The following is a 22316-nucleotide window of genomic DNA, read 5'->3' as shown; positions in this document are numbered from 1 at the left end:
TGTTGTTCCTCAAAACCTGTATCATATAACTCCCTGCATTCATGTGTCAATGACACAAGTCCAGATAGTGCAAAGTATATTGATTATAATAGGGATATTGTTTGCTTTGTCCTTTATGATTTATTACAATGCTGCATTTTTTAACAGTGGATGGCATTAAGGACTGAACACCTTCAATTAAAGGGGTTGTCCAGGATTTTAAAAAATAGCTTGGGAGGGGCTATTAAAACAATAAAATCCCCATACTCACCACCTCTGGTGCTGCTGTTTACTCATGGCGCCACCCGTCACTGTCAGCCTCTATTTCTTTATAGAGTCAGGAGCTCCTGTCCTGACCACAGCCACGCGCCTGCTACATATTTTTACGGTGTATCAGAAATGCATCTGTGGTCGTATATATAAATGAAGGAATTATTAATATTAATTTTTATGGCATCCACTGCAAAAAAATGCAGTATCATAATAAATCATAAAGGACAAAGCAAACAATATCCCGATTCTAATCAATATACTTTGCACTACCTGGACTTGTGTCATTGAGACATGAATCCAAGGAGTGTTAGTTTTGGCAGGATCTTAGTGATGGAGCAGTCTAGATGTGTTAAAGATTAACCAGTGTAATGAGCTATTGTACAAGTGTGAATTCACCTGTTAATGCTTTTAATTAGTTTTAAGATTATCTAGACAGTATGTCATTCAATTCTATAACTGCGTGATAAACATGTATATTGTCTGGGTAGTCAGGGAACAGTCCAATTTAAATGCATAGACTATAAAATGTGGGTGTGAGGTGTGCAGTGTGTAACAACAGTCATGTGAAACAATAGGAGTGAGTCTTATAGTCTATGAGGATGAGGAGGTGACACAAGAGCTTACAGTCTATGAGGATGAGGGGTGACACAAGACCTTACAGTCTATGATGATGAGACACAAGAGCTTACAGTCTATGAGGATGAGGGGGGGGGGGGGGGGTGACACAAGACCTTACAGTCTATGAGGATGAGGGGTGACACAAGACCTTACAGTCTATGAGAATGAGGGGGTGACAAAAGAGGTATAAGAGCTTGTATAATGGTCCAGCCATTTTTATAGGGGGATGGAATAAAAATAATTTAATAAATAAAAATGCTGCTGCTTGAACCAGCCATCAGCCACATTTTATATAGAAAGTCGATGGGACTGCAGACAAGCATTTTCTGTATAACAGACAGGGGGAGTACCCAGCATTGGTTAATAGTTAAACTTGCATGCAATTAGCGAGTGTGATAGCCTGCCTAAATAAATGAGTTTGAAGAGAACGTTTGAAACTTTAAGTCTGATAGACCGCGGTAGAGCATTCCAGAGAATTGGTGCAGCTCTGGAGAAGTCCTGGAGTCGTGCATGAGAGGTTCGAACTAAGGAAGAGAATAATCTAATATCACTGGCAGATCGAAGAGCACGGGTTGGACGATAAACTGAGATGAGAGGAAGGGGGGTGCAACTTTATGAAGAGCTTTGTGAATGAGGGTTATTAACATATTGAAAATTGAAATTACATGCTGTTAGGGTGTGTGATAAGCTTTGCAAAAGAGATGGGTTTTAAGAGCATGTTTGAAACTTTTGAGATTGTGTATTAGGCTACATTCAGATGGGACATGTCCTATCTTTTCCCGGCTACGGAGCAGTACGGTGCCGCATGTGGGGGATGTATATTGGCCGTATATACGTCCCCATATGGCCGTCTGAATGTAGCCTTAGTCTAATAGTCTAGGGAAGGGCATTCCAGATAATTAGTGCAGCTCTGGAGAAGTCCTAGAGACTTGCGTGGGAAGTTCAAGGTAAGGTAGAGCTTAATCTAACGTCACTGGTGGATCGAGTAGCACTGGTTGGGTGATAAACGGAGGTGAGGGAGGGCGGCATTATGCAGAGCTTTGTGGATGAGGATGATTAAATTAAACTGTATTCGGAAAGAGACGGGCAACCAGTGCAGTGACTGGCACAGACTGGAGGCATCTGTGTAGCATTTGGTCTGAAAGACGAGGCTGGCTGCTGCGGTGAGAATAGATTGGAGAGGAGAGAGTTTAGTGGAAGACCGATTAGTAGGGAGTTACAGTAGTCTAGTCGAGAGTGAATCAGAGCAACAATTACCATTTTAGAAGTTTCAGTTCTAAGAAATGGGCAGATTCTGAGATGCATGCGGCAAAAGATTTCTACCATAAGGAGCACTTTAAGGGTGCGTTCAGTTTCTCAGATGCAGGTTTTGAAGCCAAAAGCGGGTGTGGATCATTATGGGTGAGCACATATCATTCAGAGGTGCTACTCCTCTCTTTTTTTTACTCTTCTCATTACTCTTCTGGTTTGGACATCAAAAACCCCATCTGAAAAACTGAATAAAAACCATAAACCCTAAGGCTATATTCACACGAACGTATGGGGGACGTATATACGGCCGATATACGTCCCCCATACACTTCTATGGGCGCACGGCACCCTACGGGAGCGGTACGGTGCCGCACACGTGCGGCACTGTACCGTTCCGTACCCGGGAAAAAGATAGGACCTGTCCTATCTTTTCCCGTAATACGGCGCCGTGCGCCATAGGTTGCTATGGAGAGGGGCGGGGGTGAGCTGCGCTCACCTCCTCCTCCTCTCCCCGTACACTGCCGTTGCCCGCTACGGTACGGTACGGGCGGGCAACGGCAGTGTGAATATAGCCTTAAGGATCTTCCTCTTATCCCTGTGAATAGGGGACAAGTATCTTCACGTTCAACCCCGCCCTGGTATTTTTATATTATATTTGGTATATTTATTCTTTTTGAAAATTCCTAATCTATTGAAATAAAAAAATATAATCCCATAAATTAAAAAAACCTGATAAATCACAAATTTTTCTCCTAACATAAAAATTTGAAGAAGTCAAATCGTTGGTATTTCCCAAATTGATATCAATGAAAACATGAGGCCGCCCCGCAAAAAATGACCCCTTACATTGACTATAATACACACTAAAAAAAAAAAATAAAAAGTTATGGCAATCATTTTTATTTTTGTGGAATTTTTTTTAGCTTCCCAGTACAGGGACATATTGAATGGTGCCAGTTGGAAAGTTTAATTTGTCTCTCAAAAAGACAAACCCAGGAATGGCTCAGTAAAGTGAAAAATAAAAAAGTTTTGGATTCTGGAAGGCGATGAGTAGATACAAATAAATAAAAGTAAAGTAAAATAAGTAAATAAAAACACATAAAGCGTTTAGTGTATTCTTAGAGGATACGTTTCCAGTTTTCAGCATTTTTCCTACTTCTACACATGTGAACATGCACTTATCACTAGGCGGAGGGAGTGGATAGGGAATGGGGTGTAAAACCTGCCACATTACTGTCTCTAGGTAAGTACTACATGCAGGTAAGTACTAGTAGCCCGGGCCCTGACAGTAGCCCAGTGTGAGGAGTATACACAGCCTACGTGTTACTATCAACAGCCAACCACGGAACACCACATGCTTACTGGAGCAGACCAGACTCCGCCCACAACGTCACCGCACGCACACGTACGTAGGAAAAAGGGGACGTTGCGCCCTGTTCCGCCATCTTTGTTACTGTAATACTGCACAGGGTGTCCCAAACAAGTCCGTCAAAACGGCGGTATGCGCTTCAACACACACAGACGCGTTTCCTTCCTTGTTTATCCAGTACTATTGGTAAAGCTTAGGTTTTTGAAAAAAAATGGTCTCTCGACTGCGGCGTCTGCCCGGGAGTAACATGGCGCCCCAGTGGCAGCCGTTGCTCGTCACGTGATCCCTAGAAGCGATGTCGCTCCTCCCACGAGTGCTGACGTGGTGTAAGCAGTGCTAGTGTATAGCGTCATCTCTGAGGGAGGAGGAGGCAGTGCACCCGGTGCTGTGCTGCCCCACTAGTCCTGGTGTGTAGAGAGCAGCGCCATCCGTCATCATGGGCATCCGCAAGAAGAGCAGCAAGACCCCCCCGGTGCTGAGCCATGAGTTCATCATCCAGAACCACGCGGACATCGTGTCCTGCCTGGCCATGCTCTTCTTACTGGGGCTTATGTTCGAGGTGAGTGCGGCCTGAGAGGCGCAGACTGGCGGTACACAGGGCAGGACTTGTGCGGGGGACTACAAGGCGCAGCATGTGCTCCGGGACAAGTGTAACACACGCACATCTGCACACACATACACACTGCTTACGTGTTCCTGTGCTGTCACGCACACACCCCCTCCTCGCACTGCTCTGCTACCTAAGCTTTTTTTTACTATTGTACAACTTTTTTTATAGACGTTTTGGAAATGATGGGTGCACATTGCTCCAAACATGGGAGAGGTCCGTCACTATTCCCAAATCTTTATCACGTAATCATCTTCACGGTGAAAAACGGAAATGTCTTCAGCCCTATAAAATGCATAAGAAGTGATCCCTCCATGTGATGAGGTATCATAACAGGCGTCAGCTATTATCCAGCTGTTACAACGCTGATCCTGCTGGGAGTTGTAGTTTCAAAACTAGAGATGAGTTGACCCATAGTTTTCTGTTTAATCAAAGTTTATTGTAAAATGAAGTAAACAAGTAAACCGTGGCACAATAAAGCTGACCACGTATGATCAGGCGGATCATATTGGAGGAACATGCTCAAATTTGCAACATAAAGCAGGTAGTGAAATATAATAAAGATTCTTTACAAGTATGTGACTGTCACAAACATAGCAAAAACGTCACAAATAGAGAAAGAAATGACCCGTAGTTGTTAGTTCAGCTTTGGTCGTGAGACCCTGACATATTGCTCGATTAAGGGCCGGTCTCGCCGATTGACACCCCCGGCATTCAACTGGAGATACGACTGGGTCACGCTGCTAAACCTGGATCCACTCATCTCTTTTCTCCAACTCCCAGCCAGCTCAGTGTTGTCATTTCATTATCGCAAGGGCTCGTTCACACAGGTGTTTCCTTTGCGTGTCGGTATTTTATCCGTGTGACGTTTGTATTCGCATCCGCAAAAAAAAAAATCATAATGAAGAGTATGGTTTCCATAAGATTAGATGGCGGAACATGCGAATGGCCACCCAGACAGTAATGGTCTGTGCTCTATCCGTGGAAATCATATTTGTGTGAATGAGCCCTATGAGTGCCCGACCCAACCCCGTGTGCAAAAATACATTCTTAAATGGAAGCATGATATGTCCTGTAGATACATTCAGCTTAGTGCATAGGGGAAGACCCCAGTGGTGACTTGGTGACACATACAATTAGACTCTGGTTAGGACACACGTCATCGCTAAAGCAAATGAGCCCTTTTGGTGTGTCTGTCAGTACAGTGACTATTGCAAAATAATAAGCAGTTGTGTAATAAGTATCTATCCGTCTCATGGATGTCAGACTGCATTAGTCACTGCTTTAGGGGAACTTGTGTAGTAAGTATGAGGACGCAGTTAAGATAACCCCCAAAATAATGATTACTCTGGGACTGTGCCTGCGTGGTGTCCAGTGCTACATATGTAGGAGATGATTGGAAGTGTTTTGGGTAAGACTTTGCACAAACTTGTAACGATATTTGTAAATATGACAGTGATACATCCTTATTGCCCTGTGGGCTGTAGTACAGTGTGGGAGATGCATGCTGGGAGTTGTAGTTTACAGCAGTAGGTTGCAGATGGCTGGAGTGACTTTCCATATGGCGGCATTTGTCTTTAGTCGTCAGATTTAAAAGGAAAGACATGTTCAGCTTTTATACATTTCTGCTGGTTTACTGGTGTTTTAGGAAGTGGATACTGGACCCTGCCTGCAATGTTAATATAATTTACCAATTCTTTCATGTATAATTAATTACTAATAACTTACACTTATCTTCAGCCTGATGCTGTACATTATCTACTAAGTTGTTAATGGACTGAACCCACTGATGGTCCCAATATTAGATAATTTCCTCTTGTATATAGAGACCTGCTGCCTGTCCTTATGCTGATAATGTCAGGAGTAACATAGATGTTACTTAGTCACATTGGTGCCTGTCAGAGTTCCCCATTGAAATACAATGTATGCCCGGTAGAGCTTGCGTGCTTTTGGGGGAATTAGCTACAGCACCATTGGCTGAGAGAGTGATTGCTTGTGTTGAGATGTGTAGTGGTATTTGACTGGCTTTAGAGGTTAGGGATTATAGTGTATTTGGAGTAGTTACATGTCCTGTTGCGTCTCTCTATACAATAGATTAAGTTCTTCTCTGAAATTCTCAGTTCTCAGGTATTCTGTCTTATAATCTTCCTCTAGAACAGTGATGGCGAACCTTTTAGAGGCCGAGTGCCCAAACTACATCGAAACCCGCTTATTTATCGCAAAGTGCCAACACAGAAATTTAATTTGTGATTTATACTCCCTCCTCTGTCACAGCTTTCATTGATACCAGCACCCTGAGGACACCAATACAGCAGAAAATAGTCCCAGGTACAGCTGTCACTTTAAAATAGCTCTGTGCACAGCAAGTCCTGGGCTGTCTGGGATTGCAGGAAGATACCTGGAGTCATCTTTGGTGATGGCCTGAGTGCCCACAGAAAGGGCTCTGAGTGCCACCTCTGGCACCAGTGCCATAGGTTAGCCATCACTGCTCTAGAAGTATGTGATAAGATGGACATGTCAGTGGAGGAACCCAGTCCTGTCAAAGGCTGTTGGGATTTGGGAGGGTATTTTTTGGACCCTCTTGTTCTGGCCAATGTTATCTTCTATCAATTCTAATTGATAGAATAAACCAGTTCTACTTCTTGTAATATGAAGAGTCAGAGTTGTAAGCGAGAGCAGTCTGTGTAGTTATCTTTTACAGATGTTCACTTGTATGTTTTCATATAATGTGTAACTATTCTTACAATAATTGATATAATAGCAGTTTGTATGTCTTTTGTTTTCATCTTTTATTCATTTCATGTGACTGAAATATTGATCTTTCTGAAAGACTATTAGGATGTGGGTCTGTTACAAGACCTGCATTATTTTGCTGCTTGACCTCCTGTGCATTTATGACACCACCAGCATCTTCTTGGGGGTTTGTTTTATTATACAGCGCATTTATAATATATCATTGCTCTTTTATCCAAGTTACCTGAATATGTTAGTGTAATGGGCAGTCTGTGCTTTAGTATATGTACGTGAGACTCCGGGTGGCCTGCACTTTTGGGATATTCTATCTGCCCCAGCGGCTGCAGCATGTTACTCTGGCTTTGTGCCTAGATCTACAAGGAGATGTTAACGTGGCAGCACAGCACGGCTGTCATGAGGAACTTTAGCTTGTGGCAATGAAAAGTCAGTAAGAAGCTGTGCAGATGCTCAGTCTTTCAATGGTATTTAATCTGTGTCAGATTATTACCTATGCTGGATTATAATCTAGCTGCAACTAAAACCTTTATTGCAAAGTGACCTGTGACCTGTTAGTGTGCAGGAGACACTGCAGCTACAGGTGGTCCCCGACTTGAGGACACCCAATTTACAGACGACCCCTAGTTACAGACTGACCTCTCTGCCCGCTGTGACCTCTGGTGAAGCTCTCTGGAAGCTTTACTTTAGTCCCAGTCTACAATGGTCAGCTGTAACGTGTCTGTAATGAAACTTTATTGATAATCCTTGTTCCCCTGACAGCACAAAATTTTCAAAATCCAATTGTCACTGGGACTAAAACAAATTTTGTCTGGAGTTGCACTTGCATACAGTTCCGACTTGCATACAAATTCAACTTTAGAACAGAGGAACCTATCTTGTACATAACCCGTGGACTGCCTGTACTTGTTACATGAATGCTGGCACAAGAATTTATGATTTTATTTAAGACTAGGTTGGTGGCATTCACCAAAACTGTATTTATGCAGCCTTACAATTTCCATAATGCTCATGGCAATTCTGTGTCGCTTGCCATGCGCTTTTGTACTCTTGCCAACAATTCCTCTAATAGAGAATGACATAGTATGATGCCAAGTGATAGAGCCAACTATTTTAATGCAGAATATATGCAAGGAAACCTGTATGATGTAGCTCCGAGTAGGCTAAAGTGAAGTAGGTTGGCAATTGTTGCAAAAGAAAAGGCCTAAACTTGACACAAACCGAATTGTGACACATTTGTACACCAGTAAATTGACGTAGCTACAATTACAAATCGCCCCAATGTGTAAGGACATGCCTTATGCATGAGTATTATGCATACATATTATTTGCATACAAATTGCCACCTGACAACATGGCATCGGCTTCCTCCTACCTGGTGCTGGGGCGCTGTCCATGTGACATGCACAGCTCTGAATCAAGTCTTCTTGCCTTTATTTTCTTGCTGAGAACATTAACAAGATTTATTGTAATAATCTATTTCTTATTTATTTCTTTAGATTACAGCAAAAGCAGCAGTCATGTTTGTCACACTACAGTATAATGTCACCATTCCGGTAGAAGGTAAGAAGTTAAGAATCTTCTTTATGTCATTGACATTGCACTAAATGCCTTGAAACTGTGTCTGTATGGACCCACAGCCTTCATGAAAGAACATCTTTTCCTAGTGTATCTTCCTTGTGTCCTTCCTCTGTTGCTCCTCCTTGAAATCTATGAATAAAGTGTCAATTGGATGCTGCCATTCCTCTCATCAGGCTGTAGAGTAAGGCTTGATCCGTGAAAACGCTTGTATAGATTTCATGGACTGACCACGGTGCACAGAGCCAGACTCAAAGCATCATAGTGGTATATAAGGAGTCCCTTCTTCCCTGCTGTTATGCTGATCACAGTGTCGGCGCTGCTCTAACAGCAGCAAGAAGAGACTCCTTGTATTGTGTATATCGCTATGATGAGTCCGGCCAGCGCATAATCCGGTTTTCACGGACCGAGCATGGATGTGTGTCGCTGGTAGCACTGATTGGGCTTTGTCAAACCTTGTCAGGACACATTCACAAATGATAACTCCCAGTTGTCAATTCATTCTTTAATTTCTATTAGGAATCAAAGTTCCATGAGTGGACCCATACTTTAAGTTCTGGTCCGGGGTGCCTCACGCAACACGGGCATATTGCCAGATTGGGGGGCGTGCAGTCAATGTGGCAAATTGACAACTCTAGCTACTAGCAATGGCTGTAACTTAGCCAGGGGTGTCACAGCTATGGCTAGTAGCTGGCGCCGTCAATTTGCCAGATTGGCTGGACAGCCACCAATTGGCAATATGTCTGTGACAAGCGTGACGCATCCGGAGCAGAACTTAAAGTTCCTGTCCGCTCATCTCTAGTTATTAGTATAAACAGATCATCTCAAGGAGGGGAGTGGTGCTCTAACAAAAAAGGTGATTTTTTTTTCATTGTGTAAATAAAACTTTAATCAACGTGTAAACTTTATAACTTTATTTTTAAAGGTGTTTTTGTTTTTTTTTTGTCCATTGCTGCATTTCCTTTTCCATTTTGCGGGAGTCCAGGTTATATCACGCTACCAGCATTAGCATCTTTCACTGACACAATGTATCAGCTTAATGTCCGGTTACTTCATCTCTTTGTTGATTTTACTTGGGAAGTGGTTGTAGCAATTCAGTACATTTCTCCTGATCGTTGACTTTCAGAAAACTTTAGTTTGACTCATTACTGTGCAGCACATTAAAGTGATTTGTTATAGCCTTCAAGATACCGTAGAGACATTGATCATAAATGTTACATGACACAGACTGTATAGTGAAGGCACTGGGTATTATATTGTTCTCCTCTCTATTGGGCTTTAAATACATTTTATTATAGGCTATGAAATAATCCATAACAATAGATAAAACACAAGCCCCAAAATAGAAGGCGGTTACTAGCACTGTGTACTATATAAGAACACGGGGTCAAACAATGGAGACTGAAGCATTTCTCAGGACGTTGTCAACTTACTTGAATGAGCTCTTTAAGATAATATAAATAGGGGTAAACGCAATCTGCAGCTGTACTTCTGCCTAGATACAGCTCTGTATAGCGTATGGCGCCTGTTTGTCTTTCTGAGGGGTAAAGACTGGAGGGCGCCTGGGTCTCGTTTACGTGTGCTTCCAGCAGGATCCATGTGTATGTTTGCCTTGGAGTTAAAGGATACATAAAAGTAAAAATTGCTAAGGAATAATCAGTATTCCTTTGTTCTGTAGATGTAACTTGTCCTTATGTGTATTAAAGTGACTGGTTTATTGTCTTACAGGTGTTCTCGCTGAACCAGTCTCATTGTATCATTATGGCATCAAAGATGTGGCCACCGTTTTCTTCTACATGCTCGTAGCAATAATCTTACATGCTGTTATACAAGAATACATCCTGGATGTAAGTAGCTTAGAATCATGTCCAAAAAGTTATCTGAAAGGAATATACGCTCTAAAGTTGCTAATGGGTGTGGGTTCAACAGTTGAGACACCCACAATTGGTGAGAATAAGAGTCCTCCCTCTTATTCTCTACTTACTGGCAAGACTGACTGTTACATTATCTCTATAAAGCTACATTAACATTTAGTTTTTTTGATACTTTCAGCATATATTCCTTATGTGTTTGCTGGGCGTAGACACTGGCAGTCAAAGGCATCTTTTTTGCCTCTGTCTGTAGTACCTAGCAGTAAACGCATGATGGAAAGACACAGGATCTTCCTGCTGTGTGACCTATATACTCAGCAGATGCAGTAATAGCATCCATCCCCGGCCTCCGCTGAGTGTACACATGATGTAACTGTGTATAAATGGAAACATCCTGAACATTGACAGCACTCATTTTCTTTCCTCCACCCACTTTCGGGTTTGAGGGGAGGAAGAGGCCGTATTATACTGTATGGGCATAGAGTGGGATACGTCCTGGCCGCCTGACTTTTCCTTATAACAAATGGCTACAACGCAATATAACGCAAACGTAGCCTTAAACTAGTGGAGATGGGCCTAGCGCATTGTCTTTCATTCTGCTAGTGCTGACGCCAATATATGGTGGAAACAATGATAAAACCAATTCGCCTCTAATGGTTGGCATTATATGTTCCAAAAACAAATTTGATGATGTTGTCCCTCCTCTGAGAAGAGTGTGTAAGAGTCTTCTATTATGAGTGGTTTATATGAAAAAATGTTAAAAAACAAACGCACTTGACGCACTGTTCTCCTCCTCTGTTTATGACAATTTGTGACGAAATGTCTTTATAATGAGGGCTAAGACGTATAGTGGGATCAATATAGGAGCCTGCTACTACCAAAATAAGAATAGCCGAGCACTTTCATTGTGGTCTGGGGCTGCAGCAGTTTTGCTTTGAGCCAGAAAAAAGGCAAAGAGAACTTTTGCGTTATTCATTGTTGCAAATTTTTTTTTTACAGAAAATTAACAGGCGCATGCATTTTTCCAAGACAAAACACAGCAAGTTCAATGAGTCCGGGCAGCTGAGCGCTTTTTACTTTTTCTCTTGTGTCTGGGGGACGAGCATCATTGTATCGGTAAGTACAGTTTATACTCTTGTCGTGCTGTTGTGTCTTGTTTAGATTGTTAAGACTCCATTGCGGCTGTGAAACTGCTGTTCTAGTGTCCAAATATTTGGAACAGCCTTGAAAAGCAACATTTGTAATGATAATTCTTCCCAGCCTGTGTTATGTTATATTTCCAGGGCATTTATTGTAATGGCATCATTCTGAAGATATAATGTGCATCTTTTCATGCCCCCTGCCTGCTGGATAAACTTTCACTTCACTACTAGTCTCTGTGAGCCAGGATTTTACAAAGGTGTCCAATTTCTGTGGAGTCTATGGACAGGGAAGGTGTGAGAATGTCTCTTCTCCCCTACCAGCTCAGGGACAATAAGAAATTGCACACAGAGCCTGCAGGAAAGAAAACTTCTAGAAATACAGAGTACATTCTTCCTTATTCTCACACACTCTACTAGTGCTTTCTGCAGTGTTTGTTGGGAGTGGGATTGTTTGATTGACAACCATCAGGTGCATAGACTCCCATCACCCCTTGGCACAGCTGTGTGAATGCAGCCTTAGATAATCACGCTTAGGCTGGCGCCACACGTAGCACTTTGTCTGCGCTTGCAAACGCAAAGTCGCGCCCACCGGCGGCTTGTTCCCGATCGCAGGCGTTTCCATAGAAACCCCGATGCGATCGGGCCGAGGCCCGCCCCGGTGGGCGCGACTTTGTCTGCGTTTGCAAGCGCAGACAAAGCACTACGTGTAGCGCCAGCCTTAAGCTACATGCACACTATGTATGCCCGCCTTACCGTAGTATGGGGGGCATACACATCAGCGCCAGGGGGGAGTGTTACTCACCCCCTCCCCTCTCCATAGGAATACACAGCGCACTGCGCCGTGTTCCGGAGAAACATAGGACATGTCCTATCTTTCCATGGGCTACGGAACGGCACGGTGCGACACGTGTGCTGCACTATACCGCTCCCGTAGGGCGCCGTGTGCCCATTGCTGTCTATGGGGGACTTGTATAGTCCATATATACGCCAGCGAGTAAGTTTTTAACGAACTGCTTAAAAAACGGCCTGAAAACAGGTTCAAAACATCACGTGTGCCACCACCCTGAGGGTGATGCCACACATGGCGTTTTTGGTCCGTTTATAGGCATGCGTTTTCATTCCATTTAAAAACATGTTTGTTTGGTTTGTTTTGTTTTTTTTTTTAAACGCATCGTTTTTTTACCGTTTACCATGCGTTTGGCTGCTTTAACCTGTTTAACTAGTAATATAAATAGGTTCAAAGCAGCCAAACGCATGATAAATGGTAAAAACGCATCTGTTTTTTAAACGGACTGCAAACGCATGCTTAAAAATGGACCAGAATGCTTGGCTAGGTGTACATATGTTTTCAATTGGTTATTATGCTGGTGCCGAATGCTTGTTGTACACCTATGTGACATCTACCATATTGGGAGTCTATAGATGCATAATAAGTAGCCAGGCTTCATGTGTACAAGCGTCCGTGCAGTATGTCATCTCTTTGTTCCTGCTATGGCTGAGGATGCTGCGCTGAAATGAAGAGTCTGCAGTGTTTGTGGTATTAGCGTTTCTATAGTAACCATTTCTGAACGCTAATGTTATTTTCAGCAAAATCACTACCTGCACAACCACTAATTACAATGTTTGGATACTGCCGTAATGGTAAAGAATGCGGCCTAATCCACCCGTGACAGAACAGAAGCTTTGTCTTATGCCTGATAGATGGTGAGCTTTATATTCTCATCCAAGTCCATCTCTGTTTTCTCTTCTATAGGAGAACTACCTGTCAGATCCAACAAGTTTATGGAAAGGTTACCCCCACACTTATTTTCCGTAAGTACCATCTAAATAATGTCCCAAAGTTGTATATTTTCTTTGGTGTTTGTGAGGGTTGTACAGGACCCCTCCCTTATCTTGAGAATGAGGTCCCTGTCTTCTGTCCTGACGCCGGTGTGTATGGAGATGTGACTTATTATATGTGTATTAATATCATTTAAATAAAGCAAGAGCCATGCACCTCTCCTTTCAGACTAGCAGGGATATTGCACTTGTAAACCATACACTAAATATTCGTCTCCTCTCCGGATATGTCTGTTATAGTTGATGCCTACGTTATCCATGAAATAAAAATTCTATCGCTCGGCTTTTATTCCTAGATAAGTGTGTTCTCACGCTAGCACTAATTGTACATTGTCCCACAGAAAAGTATGTACCACCCAGGTATCAATTTACTCTTCTAGAAGTAATAGCGGAGTAATGGCTCGGTGCAGAGTAGTAGATTGGAGACTAGTATCTGTCTGTGCACAACTACATTTGAGCCTGGCACATTCTCCTGTACTGAGTAGTTATGAGAGAAGTTGATGGAAGTTACAATATCTCTTGAATGGATTTTATTTATGGATTTTTATATGTTCCTTAGATTCCAAGTGAAGTTTTTCTACATTTCTCAGTTGGCCTATTGGTTTCACGCCTTTCCAGAACTTTATTTCCAGAAAACAAAAAAGGTAAATGTTTTTTGTGTGTGAGAGATATATTCTCATTCAAAGAGTTTTCTGTATTTTCAAGACTATAGAAATTTGCTAGAGAACACCAGGATTGGCAAATTCGCCTCTTGCGCCCTGTGCTCTTCACAGGTTAAAGCAGGTTTACATTGAGCAGATGTGACTAAGTCTGCAGATGCTGTGGAGAGCGATCTGCTGCCTGCAACATCATTCAGAATGGCTGTTTTGGCAGTGGGTCATTAATGGTGTGGGGTGGCATTTCTTTGGAGGGTGCACAGCCCTCCATGTGCTCGCCTGAGGTAGCCTGACTGCCATTAGATACCAAGATAAGATCCTCGGACCCCTTGTTAGACCATATGCAGGTGCGGTTGACCTTGGATTCCTCCTCATGCAGGACAATGCTAGACCTCATGTGGCTGGAGTGTGTCAGCAGTTCCTGCAAGATGAAGGCATTGCAGTTATGGACTGGCCCGCTTGTTCCTTTAAGCCGAATCCGATTGAGCACATCTGGGACATCCTGTCTTGCTCCATCTACCAACTTCACGGTGCACCACAGATTGTCCAGGAGTTGGGAGATGCTTAAGTCCAGTTCTGGGTGGAGATCCCTGAGGAGATCATCCTCAACCTCCTCAGGAGCATGCCGAGGCGCTGTAGGGAGGTCATACAGGCACCTGGAGGCCACACACAATACTGAGCCTCCTCAGGAGCATGCCGAGGCGCTGTAGGGAGGTCAGACAGGCACGTGGAAGCCACACACAATACTGAGCCTCATCAAGAGCATGCCGAGGCGCTACAGGGAGGTCAGACAGGCACCTGGAGGCCACACACAATACTGAGCCTTATCAGGATTATGCTGAGGCGCTGTAAGGAGGTCAGACAGGCACATGGAGGCCACACACAATACTGAGCCTCATTTTGACTTATTTTGAGGACATTACATCAAAGCTGGATCAGTCTGTAGTGTGTTTTTCCTCTTTAATTTTGTTGGTGACTCCAAATCCATGTCAGCACATTAAACTTTTGTACAGAATGAACTATCCAATGAGAATATTTCATTCATTCATTCATATCTAGGTTGTGTTATTTGAGTGTTGCCTTTATTTTTTTGAGCAGTGTATTTTATGTCATCTGAGCCTTTAAACCTTTAGTATAATTCTTCCAGTCCTAATATGTCTCACCTTTTCTCTTTTAGGAAGATATTCCTCGCCAGTTGTTGTATGTTGGACTGTACCTCTTCCATATTATTGGCGCCTACGTCCTAAAGTAAGTTTTGGGCTTTGTTTAACCCCTTAGCGGTCCGCGCCGTAGCTGTACTGCGCAGCTTCCCACTATTGGCGCTTAGCGCTGTACAGCTACTGCGCAGAGTCTATGCCGGTTCAGCGCTGCATAGCAGCCGAACCGGCATCGTTAGCCGCGGGATTTCAACAGTAATCTACCGCTGACATCCCCGGCTAACACCCGCGGTCGGGGGTCTTTACCCCACGATCGGCCCACCCCGCGCCATTTTCGGGGGGGGGGATCGCTGCTATGGCACCTCTGGGGTCCAATCGGGACCCCAGAGAAGCCCGAAGGCAGTGCCTTTAAGATGGCGTCTGTGACGTCATCTTAAAGGCAAAGTGTCAGCCTATGCATCTGCCTAGGCTGGCACTGCTAATACCCTGCAATACATCAGTATTGCAGAGTATTATCATGAACAGGCAATCAGAGGATTGCTTGTTCATATCCCATGGTGGATCAAGTAAAAAATGTAAAAAAAATGTTTTTCACTAAAAATGCCCATAAGCCCCAAAACATATAACGCTCAAAAAAGTCTAAATCTTAACACAAACCCCACATATATAGTATCACCGCGTCCGTAACAATCCGTAGAATAAAACTAAATAACTATTGAACCCATATGATGAGCGCTGTAAAAAAAAAAAACGTAAAAACCCGCCAAAAATTATGATTTTTACCTATTATATCCCACTAAAAATGCAATAAAAAATGATCAACAAAACATATGTATTCCAGAATGATACTGATGCAAAGAACAACATGTCCCGCAAAAAAACAAGCCATCAACCAGCTCTGTAGCCAAAAACGTAACAATGTTATGCCACTTGGAAGACGGCGATGCAAAAATGATAGATTTTTCCCCCACATTAGGGTTTTATTTGGCAAATTTAGTAAAACATAAGAAAAAATATTCATGTCTGGTATCCCCGTAATCATATCGACCTATAGAATAAAGATAACATGATTATTAGTCTATACGGTGAACACAAAAAAAAAAAGTAAAAAATCCAGTACAGAATTGATGCTTTTCTACTCATGACCTCAAAAAAAAGTTCCTAAATTTTCAACAATAGGTGATACCAACCCCAAAATGGTAACACTGGAAAAAGCATCTCATCGCGCAAAAAAAAATGCCGTCACATGGCCCAAATAACGGAAAAGCGAAAATTTTATAGCCTTCAAAAGGGGGCAGCCAGAAAACTAAAATCCTGGCAGCTGCAGGGTGCTCCTTCCCTTCTGCGTCTCGCTGTGCCCCCATAACACAAGTAATGTCCCACATGTGGGGGGGTCGCTGCACTCAGGAGAAATTGTAGAACTAATTTTATGGTGGGTTTTCTCTTTTTATCTTTTGGAAATGTGTAAATTTTAGGGCTAAATGAACGTATAACCAGCACAATTCGACCATTCTAAATTTCACCGCCATTTTGATTCAATTACTATGAAGATCTCAAGGGGTTAACAATCTTTGTAAATGCTGTTTCTGATAGTTTGAGGGGTGCAGATTTGAAAATGGGTAGATTTTATAGGGAGTTTTTGATACTAAATATGTAAAATTTAATTTCAAACAGTATTTATCCCCAAAATAGTCAATTCTGAAAATACGGAAAATCGCTATTCGATTTGTAGGCCGCGTGACATCAAAATAAATTATCCAAACATTTAAAAAATTATGAAAATGTAAAGTAGACAAATGGGAAATGTTATTCGGCAAGTTATTTAGGTGGTAAATCGATCTACCTGAAAACGCGGTGATTTTGAATTTCGAAAATGGCAAATTTTTCTAAAAATTCATCATTTTTTTTTTCCTTTTTTTGTAAATAAACGCAAAACTTATCAGCCAAAATTTACCACTAAAATGAAGTACAACATGTGGGGAAAAAACAATCTCAGAATCGCTTTGATAAGTAAAAGTGTTCAAAAGTTATAACAATATAAAGTGACGCAGGTCAGAATCCAAAAAATGGGACTGAGCCTTAAGCTGTAAAATGGCTGTGTCCTTAAGGGGTTAAAGTTCATACATTGTTATTAAACATAATGGAGATTCCTAAATCATTGGAAGTCATAGAATACCTTGGCACTCCCAACCTACAGGGCTACTTCACACCCAGTTATAATACATTAACTTATCTAGGGGGTATATTTATAGTCTGTTTCATGATCTTAAGTACTGCCATATAATGTGCATTGTGATCCTTATAATATATACATATTGGGACAGTCGTGAGGTTGGATTAATGGTCTCTTTCAATTTTGTTCCAGTCTTACTCATCTCGGTTTGGTTCTTCTGGTTCTCCATTACTTTGTCGAGTTTCTGTTCCACATTTCCCGCCTTTTCTACTTCAGTAACGAAAAATATCAGAAAGGGTAAGATATTCTCTGCATGGCGCATGTTACTATTATAGCTGTATAGAATATACGCTGTGGGCTTTCGTTTCTTGGCACATCAGGATCAATGAATAAAAAATAGGTTTTACAGAAAAAAAGATTTGATATATTAACTTTCAATTCTATGTGCTCTGTGACCTAAGCTATTTGTCACCTGGGAGGGGCTATAGAGGAGCGGTTTCCCCTCCACCCCTGTGAAACTGCTCCTCCGTGTGTCCTTTTGAAATATATAAAAGTGCCCCTACAGTATCCCCCTGCGGACGTCATCAAGCGATGTTCCTCCCACTGTCATCCACTCTGGCTGACCGAGTCAGGCATTCTCATGCCCTCTGTACTTTTGATCCATGACTGTTGTATACATTAAGTATATCAAGCTGTAAGGTTTTTATTTCTTGTTGACAGGTTTACTCTATGGGCCATCCTGTTTGTTCTGGGTCGCCTCCTCACACTCATCCTTTCTGTTCTTACTGTTGGATTTGGACTTGCTCGTGCAGAGAATCAGATCTTTGACTTAAGTACTGGAAATTTCAACATCCTCACAATAAGGTAGATAAATGTACAAAAAAAATTTGACTCTGAACTAGTTAAAATTATTAAATTTTGGGGGGAAAAGACAATGGTGAAATTTTTTTTCTCGTTGTGACTGTAAAAGCTTTATCTTTACTAAATTACATGTCCTTAAAGGGGTTGTCCGAGTTTAAAAAAAAAAATAAAATATATGTGGCCGGGAGCAGGCTGCCTAAAATAATAAAGATGTACTTACCTCCGGTGCCCTCCAGTATCCAGCACTGCTGTCGCTCCGGTCCGGGCGCCATGTAAACAAACATGGCCGCCGGAGCAGCGCTGAACTCAGCTTCCGGCCGGCCGTGGCCGGGTACGCCTATCCGTCCCTATACACAGCATTGTGTATGGGGGCCGGAAGGTTGTCGGGTCCGGCCGGAAGCTGAATGCAGCGCTTCTCCGGCGGCCATGTTTGTTTACATGGCGCCCGGACCGGAGCGACAGCAGCGCTGGATACGGGAGGGCACCGGGAGGTAAGTACAGCTTTATTGTTTTAGTCAGCCCGCTCCCGGCCACATATAGTTTTTTAAAAAAAATTCGGACAACCCCTTTAAAGGAAACCTACCACTTGAAGTGGCAGGTATAAGAGGGAACTACCGAGCAGCAGCTCAGGGTGAGCTGGTGCCGGAGCTTATTTTTGTTAGTGTTTTAAACCGCTGTATCGCGGTTTAAAACACTTTTTAAACTTTATAGCCGAAGCTGCTTCGGCGCAGGGAGGTATCGGCGCTTGCCATGCGCGCGACCGTGCGCGCAGCTACATAGGAAGTGAAGGAGAGCCGCGCGCATGGTAAGCGCCGTGCGCATACCTCCCTGCGCTGAAGCAGCTTCGGCTATAAAGTTTAAAAAGTGTTTTAAACTGCGATACAGCGGTTTAAAACACTAACAAAAATAAGCTCCGGCACCAGCTCACCCTGAGCTGGTGCTCGGTATTTCCTTCTTATACCTGCCACTTCAAGTGGTAGGTTTCCTTGAAAGGGGTTGCCCAGTTACATCAATTTGGCCCCTATCCACAGGATAATGGATAACTGGCTGATCGATTGGGCTTTCGGTAATTGGACCCACAAGGATCACAAGAATGGCAGTCCGGTGTACCCCAAATGAACAGAGCAGACAGAGCAGATCATGCATGATCCTGCTCCTCTATGGTGCTGACAGAGATGTCCTCTTTCAGATGAAATTGTAGGACGTATGTTGTTGCGTGATTATGGCTGGGTTTGCTAATTGTCTGGTTATGTTGGGCTAGTCATATCTGCCACTATTATTGGCTGTGAAAGCAAGTATTTTGTGACCTATTTTCATACCCAATTTACTGTCCCCAAAGAGAGGACCAGAATATCTGACAAACGGCTATACCCATCTACCAATGCTATTAAAGGGCTTGTCCGAGAGTTAGAACATCTGGGGCAGGCTTTTCAAACAAACGTGTACTCGCCTCCTCTGTCGCTCTTGATGTCCCGCGGTTTTTCTGATCCGTGCCGCTGTTTGTTTACTGGCGCACAGAAGTTGTGCTCAGGGAGCTGCCGGACGTCCACTCCCACGGGTGGTAGCGGCCGGCCAAAAGGTCCCTGAGCACAGCTTCTCTGCCCCTGTAAGCAAACTGGGGCACGGATCCCGCAACGCTGGACATCGGTAGCAACGGAGGAGTCGAGTACACGTTATTTTATTTATTTTTTAAAAGCCCGCCCAGCCCATTATTTTATCGGAGTTCTTTCCACATCTTCCTAACGCATTCTGTCTTCCATATGTATAATTCAGTGCAGATAATTCTGTGTAAGTCAGATCATTTACATAAAGATGTGTTATCTTAGTTTAAAGCGAATGTTCTATAATTATCTTATGCCGCAGCCTTTTTTTCTGTCTGCTTCCAGAATCTGCGTGTTGGCATCTATTTGCATAGCTCAGGCATATATGATGTGGAAGTTCATTAATTTCCAGCTGAGAAGATGGAGAGAACATTCTTCTCCACAGCCTTCTCAGAAGAAGAGACCTGTTGCCTCCAAAGGCAAATCACGGAAGGAAAAAGGTGAGTGTTACAAGGTGTAAGATATAAAGCTGCTTGAGAACGTTACGGTAGGGGTTTATTTGGCCAATTTCTGTCGGGCTTTAAATGGGGCCACTATAAGAGGTCATTTATTAAAGGTAACCTGTCATCATGATTTCACATTTTGACCTAATGACAGGTTCCCATACCTCAGCTTAATACTGATTCCCAAGCATCTTTTATAATAAATAATAAACTTGGTTTCATTCAGTTTTAAAATTCTACCTGGTTCCCTGCCAGCAAAGAGGATAAAGTAATGGTGACATCTGTGCAAGGCTGCGAGTCCGTGGCATCACCGCTCTCCACATGACATGAGATGACTAAGATTTGCTTGCAGCACCGAGTCAGCGCTGCCAGAGATCTGCTGACACAGGGACATGCAGCGTCCCCATGGAACACACTTTTATATATTGAATCATAAGTCTACCCAACACTACCTCTCTTCCAATCCGTTTTTCCTTTGGTCCATGTTCCAAAAACATGATGCTCTGTTCTAGTGTTGTGACCAGGGATGTGGAGTTGGGAAGCCAAACTTCTAACTCCTCAATTTCCCTAACATGGACTCCAGCTTCACTAAAATCATCCACCGATTCCACAGTCCTGTTTTCCTGGTCACTCTCGCAGTGCTGAGATAAATGCGGCCTTTCATTCCCAGAGCCATATTCCTCTGATTTGTAGCAGAGGAGCTTTCGCCACTGAGCATGTACTCAAAGTGCAGCCACTGTCATCTCAACTAAAAGCCTAGAAGAGGGGTGCACTAGTTATAAAAAGGCTCATTGGTGTAGGCGGCCGGGTAGTGGTGAGTGCAGTTAGAGTCCTTGCTGCTCCATGGTCCTCTCCTGCCGCTCTGCTCCCCGTGTCCTGACACTAGTAGTATGTGTAAGGGTAAGGACACAGAGCAGAGAGGACCCAGGATCGGTAAGTACTTGTCAGCTGTACTGCACTGCTCACAGGTCCTCTTTCTCCTAAAAGGTTTGGAGTTGGAGTCGGTGTCGGTATATTTTATCACGACTCTGTCTCCACTGCCCTGGTTGTGGCCCCTGTTGCATTCTGCCCTGGAATAGAGGATAGTAGTGGGGATCCTGTTGCATGTGTTGTATCATCAGTGACACCAGTGATTGACCATAGTAGTCACACACCTTGTCTGTGTAGGACTGGAACCGAAAAGAAAGAGGGCCATATTTCTCAGAGCACTGGGCGTGTGCCCCCCCCCCCCCCTTTTTTATCTTAAACAGGTTTTCAGAGAATCCTTTTAAACTTGTTAATTTTTACAGGATTTAGAATACTTACTACAAATGTCCTTATTTTATTTCTCCAGAGAATGGCGTCAACGGCACAGTAACCTCCAATGGAGCCGATTCCCCTCGCAGCCGCAAAGAAAAATCTTCTTAGAGGAAAAAAAAAATGAAGCCCTTTAAAATAAAAGAATTTGCAATCGATGTCCTCTGCTCCCAAAGAGAAGTTGCCTTGTGCTGTACAGAGCCCCGCAGCACCAGAATTCTTACTGTTACAGCAGATAATGCAAAGTGTTTCCAAACAATATAATCTCCCGGTCTCCAGAATGTACAGGGTGTTTTTTTTTTGTTTGTTTGTTTTTTCCCCACCCCCATTTTAATTTTTCATAATTTTTTTTTTATTAGCATCCCTTTAATGCTAGAACTGTCACAATCTGAACAAAGCAGAAGTAAAAGTGGTCAGAATCTTAAAATAGAAAAAAAAAAAAAATTTGGCTTTACCCGTTTTGCATCAGTCAGAGAGCGAGAGGCCGCCCCCCTGTTCCTGTCAAGAGACACAATATCGGCAAAGCTAAATTAAGAATTTTATGAATGTGAAGAGGAGGAAAGAAGTGCAAATCCGGATTCATTGTAACACACGTGAAGTGTTGCTGACAGTCCCTATCCCATTGTACAGTTCCAGCATCCTACTCTTTTGATATGCCAACGACAATGTTTAAAAGATGTAAATGCTGTGATAAATGTATTTTCACTTCAGTTTTTTATAAGCCAACTTTTTTTTCTTATTTGATTAAAAACAACAAAATAAAAAAAAATGAATTGTAAACACGGGAAAGTCCTTTATGGGGGGGGGGGGTTTATTTCTTTGGATAGAGGTACAATAATTCACAGGTTTGGTGT

At 42.9% G+C, this 22316-nt stretch overlaps 1 protein-coding gene across 1 annotated transcript; it reads left to right on the top strand.

Moving 5' to 3' along the window:
- The first annotated feature begins 3615 nt into the window (after window positions 1-3615).
- TRAM1 (translocation associated membrane protein 1) lies at window positions 3616-21976 on the top strand. Its single transcript, XM_072151770.1, has 11 exons — window positions 3616-4049; window positions 8345-8408; window positions 10152-10270; window positions 11294-11410; window positions 13190-13248; window positions 13835-13919; window positions 15109-15179; window positions 17454-17558; window positions 17982-18125; window positions 20009-20163; window positions 21500-21976. Exons 1-11 carry the CDS (start codon window positions 3927-3929, stop codon window positions 21571-21573), a joined length of 1116 nt encoding a protein of 371 aa, XP_072007871.1. The 5' UTR covers window positions 3616-3926; the 3' UTR covers window positions 21574-21976.
- Window positions 21977-22316: the final 340 nt, after the last annotated feature.

Source organism: Engystomops pustulosus, chromosome 5 (genome assembly GCF_040894005.1).
Source record: "Engystomops pustulosus chromosome 5, aEngPut4.maternal, whole genome shotgun sequence".
Lineage (NCBI taxonomy): Eukaryota > Metazoa > Chordata > Amphibia > Anura > Leptodactylidae > Engystomops > Engystomops pustulosus.
Note: the sequence above shows the minus strand (reverse complement) of the source record. Positions and strands in the feature narration are given on the sequence as shown.

What these genes read in the sequence shown, in the direction of transcription:
- TRAM1 (XM_072151770.1), top strand. Translation starts at nt 3,927, where the DNA reads ATGGGCATCCGCAAGAAGAGCAGCAAGACCCCCCCGGTGCTGAGCCAT. An exon ending in TACCCCCACACTTATTTTCC is followed by an intron (nt 13,249 to 13,834) that starts GTAAGTACCATC and finishes TATGTTCCTTAG; the next exon opens with ATTCCAAGTGAAGTTTTTCT. An exon ending in ATTTCCAGAAAACAAAAAAG is followed by an intron (nt 13,920 to 15,108) that starts GTAAATGTTTTT and finishes TTTCTCTTTTAG; the next exon opens with GAAGATATTCCTCGCCAGTT.